This window comes from Limulus polyphemus, unplaced genomic scaffold (assembly GCF_000517525.1).
Source record: "Limulus polyphemus unplaced genomic scaffold, Limulus_polyphemus-2.1.2 Scaffold5579, whole genome shotgun sequence".
Lineage (NCBI taxonomy): Eukaryota > Metazoa > Arthropoda > Merostomata > Xiphosura > Limulidae > Limulus > Limulus polyphemus.
The window spans coordinates 64,183-67,503 of NW_013671189.1; the positions used below are offsets into that span (position 1 = coordinate 64,183).

The 3,321-nt window shown below is 37.9% G+C and overlaps 1 protein-coding gene across 1 annotated transcript; it reads right to left on the reverse strand.

The window, feature by feature from the left end:
* Nucleotides 1-261: 261 nt before the first annotated feature.
* On the reverse strand, nucleotides 262-3,027 carry LOC106472749 (cadherin-89D-like; the record flags this gene model as incomplete). Its single annotated transcript, XM_022401286.1, has 5 exons — nucleotides 262-300; nucleotides 617-835; nucleotides 927-1,096; nucleotides 1,741-1,866; nucleotides 2,856-3,027. Coding segments are annotated over 5 exons (726 nt in total), but the record flags the coding sequence as incomplete, so codon positions are not given.
* Between the last annotated feature and the right edge of the window lie 294 nt (nucleotides 3,028-3,321).

Genomic DNA, 3,321 nt, shown 5'->3' on the forward strand with positions numbered 1-3,321 from the left:
AATTTTTTTATTTGGAAATTTAAGTAGTTCGAAGGGCGGATATTAATTTTCTATGATGTATCTCTTGCGAGAAACAAAAATCCATACACAAAAATATTTTTTCAAATTATAGGTTTTGGGTAATTTGTCGAGCTCAATACGTTTAGACCTAAGCAATTTCAAGTTCCACATATAAGCATGGAAGTAAGACTCTACTAATAATGCTGCCACCTAGTGACAAGAATGATAATTATACAGAATTAATTGCATGTTTATGGCCAATCAATCAGAAGGGATAACCACTAGATACAATGCTGCCACCTGGTGACAAGAATGATAATTATACAGAATTAATTGCATGTTTATGCCCAATCAATCAGAAGGAATAACCACTAGATACAATTGTAAAGTAAACAAATGATGTACTTTTTAATCCACAGCGATACCACAACTGGTATACTTCAGCGCCATCTTTTGGAAGATTTTCGTAACTGTATGAATTCAATTAGTTTTAAGATTTGCTTTTGAAGTTATACTTGTGTTTCAGTGACAAAGAAAATCGCCTTCGTACAGTCGTAGGAGGTCAGTCAACTGAACCCCCAACGTGATCGTAGGTCAGTATAAACAAAATACTTACAAACACGCTAGTCAAAGCGCTGTTTCCGTCGTCACTGCCCTCTCGATCTGTGGCCTTAATATCAAATTTGAACAGCCGGACTGTGTCCAGGGAAAAGGTCACAGTTGACCGAATAATACCGGTAACTGGGTCGATATGGAACTTGGAGGAAGCGTCCTTTTCTTTCTGTACAATTTTATATCTAACCTCTCCATTGTAACCTTCGTCAATATCTGTAGCCTAAAACAAAGGAAAACAAATCATGTCGATACATATTTGAATTTTTAAAATGTCTCTCTATCTATATATCTATCTATCTGTCTAATATTACCTTAACTTGGGTGACTTTGTAACCAAATGCACCTTCCAACGGAACAGCTGCCACCAGGGGGCGTCCGCTATTTTCAAAGACAGGCGAATTGTCATTTTCGTCCAATACTTTTACTAATACCAAGGCCTCATCAAAAGCCAGGTGATGAGATAGTATATGTAGTTCCTCACCTATAAAAACGAAAGAAATCGGTAAACTATTTGTAGAAAAACTCGCGGCACTCAGAAACGACGCTACGTCTAGTAATAAACTTCAAGAATCTGAGCCCTACGCTAGAAAGCTTTAACTTTAAGGGCAGACGTTTCAGGAAAATGCACTATATAAGAAAAACAAATTTCCAAGTGCAAATATGAATAATTCTTGTTGAAATGCTGAATTTGTACTAAATTATTTTATATAATGCATATAATATCGGATTTCTAAACATTCTCTGTTTTATTATGAGCTCTAGAATAATTGTATTTAACATTTGACGATGCAGGAAGTGACGTACATGATCTCCTGTGTAGTTTACTCGTGTGTTCTACTCTGTTTGCTATTGGTGCTACAGCGAGTGACGATACAGGAAGTGACGTACCTGATCTCCTGTGTCGTTTACTCGTGTCTTGTACTGTGTTTGCTATTGGTGCAAGAGCAAGTGACGATACAGGAAGTGACGTACCTGATCTCCTGTGTCGTTTACTCGTGTCTTCTGCGGTGTTTGCTATTGGTCCTACAGCGAGTGACGATACAGGAAGTGACGTACCTGATCTCCTGTGTCGTTTACTCGTGTCTTGTGCTGTGTTTGCTATTGGTGCTAGAGCAAGTGACGTACCTGATCTCCTGTGTCGTTTACTGGTGTCTTCTACTCTGACCTTCACGGTATAGTTTCCTTTTTTCTCCCTGTCCAAACTCGAGGTGATCGACAGCTGGCCAGAATGGGATTCCACCGCGAACAAACCTGTAGAAAAGATACTAGGTTTAGTTACATCACCAAATTCTGAAGACGAAATAACTATGTTAAACCAGCTTATTGTCATCCATAATAAACTGTAATAAGTTATGTTTAACTTGAAAGGGGGGGGGGATAACTATTGACTTCAAAACTTTTAATAACATATTTTACAGACATAGTTTCTACTGAATTAACTTTGTTCAGGAGTGAATTTGAAATTACGTGTAAAATGATTATTCATTGATGAAATGTGGAGATATCCCATTATAAAATCAGTAGTAACACCAGTATTCAACGTTTTGTTAACGCCATCATCACACTAACAATGTTTAACGTTTCGTCAGCTCCATCATTGCATTAACAAGGTTTAACGTTTCGTTAGCGCCATCATTGCACTAACAAGGTTTAACGTTTCGTCAGCGCCATCATTGCACTAACAAGGTTTAACGTTTCGTCAGCGCCATCATTACACTAACAAGGTTTAACGTTTCATTAGCTCCATCATTGCACTAACAATGTTTAACGTTTCGTTAGCGCCATCATTGCACTAAGAAGGTTTAACGTTTCGTCAGCGCCATCATTATACTAACAAGGTTTAACGTTTCGTCAACGCAATCATTGCACTAACAATGTTTAACGTTTCGTCAGCTCCATCATTGCCCTAACAAGGTTTAACGTTTCGTTAACGCAATCATTGCACTAACAAGGTTTAACGTTTCGTTAGCGCCATCATTGCACTAACAAGGTTTAACGTTTCGTCAGCGCCATCATTATACTAACAAGGTTCGACTTTTCGTCAGCGCCTCGAACATTAAACAGTTAATTTGTTTAAACTGCATTGATAGCCTTGTCATATATTGTACGTATTAATCTTATTCATTTGTTTTACTGTATTTTCTCCATCTGTCAATTGTTTGTCGTCAACTCATGTAGACAGTTAAAACGTTTTATCAGCCTACATATAGATTTAGATTTAACTTCGACTGCGAACAAACCTTTAACTTCTTGGGTAGCTATACTGTATTTGACAGGCTTGTAAGCGATCTCATCGGTGGAGTTCAAGTCCAAGATGACCAGTGGCGCCAGTCCATTTTCCCGAACACTAACTTCGTACAGACGAGAAGGAAACAGTCGAACTCCGTGACCAGTTCCCACCACGATGTTCACCTGAGAATTAGGAATATAAAAAACGCACTTGAGTCTACAAACATTGTGATCAAAGGACTAGTAGATAACAAGATCTGGAAGGTATTATACAAACAGCGTGATCATAGGACTAGTAGATAACAAGATCTGGAAGGTATTATACAAACAGCGTGATCATAGGACTAGTAGATAACAAGATCTGGAAGATATTATACAAACGGTGTGATCATAGGACTGGTAGATAACAAGATCTGGAAGATATTATACAAACGGTGTGATCATAGGACTGGTAGATAACAAGATCTGGAAGATATT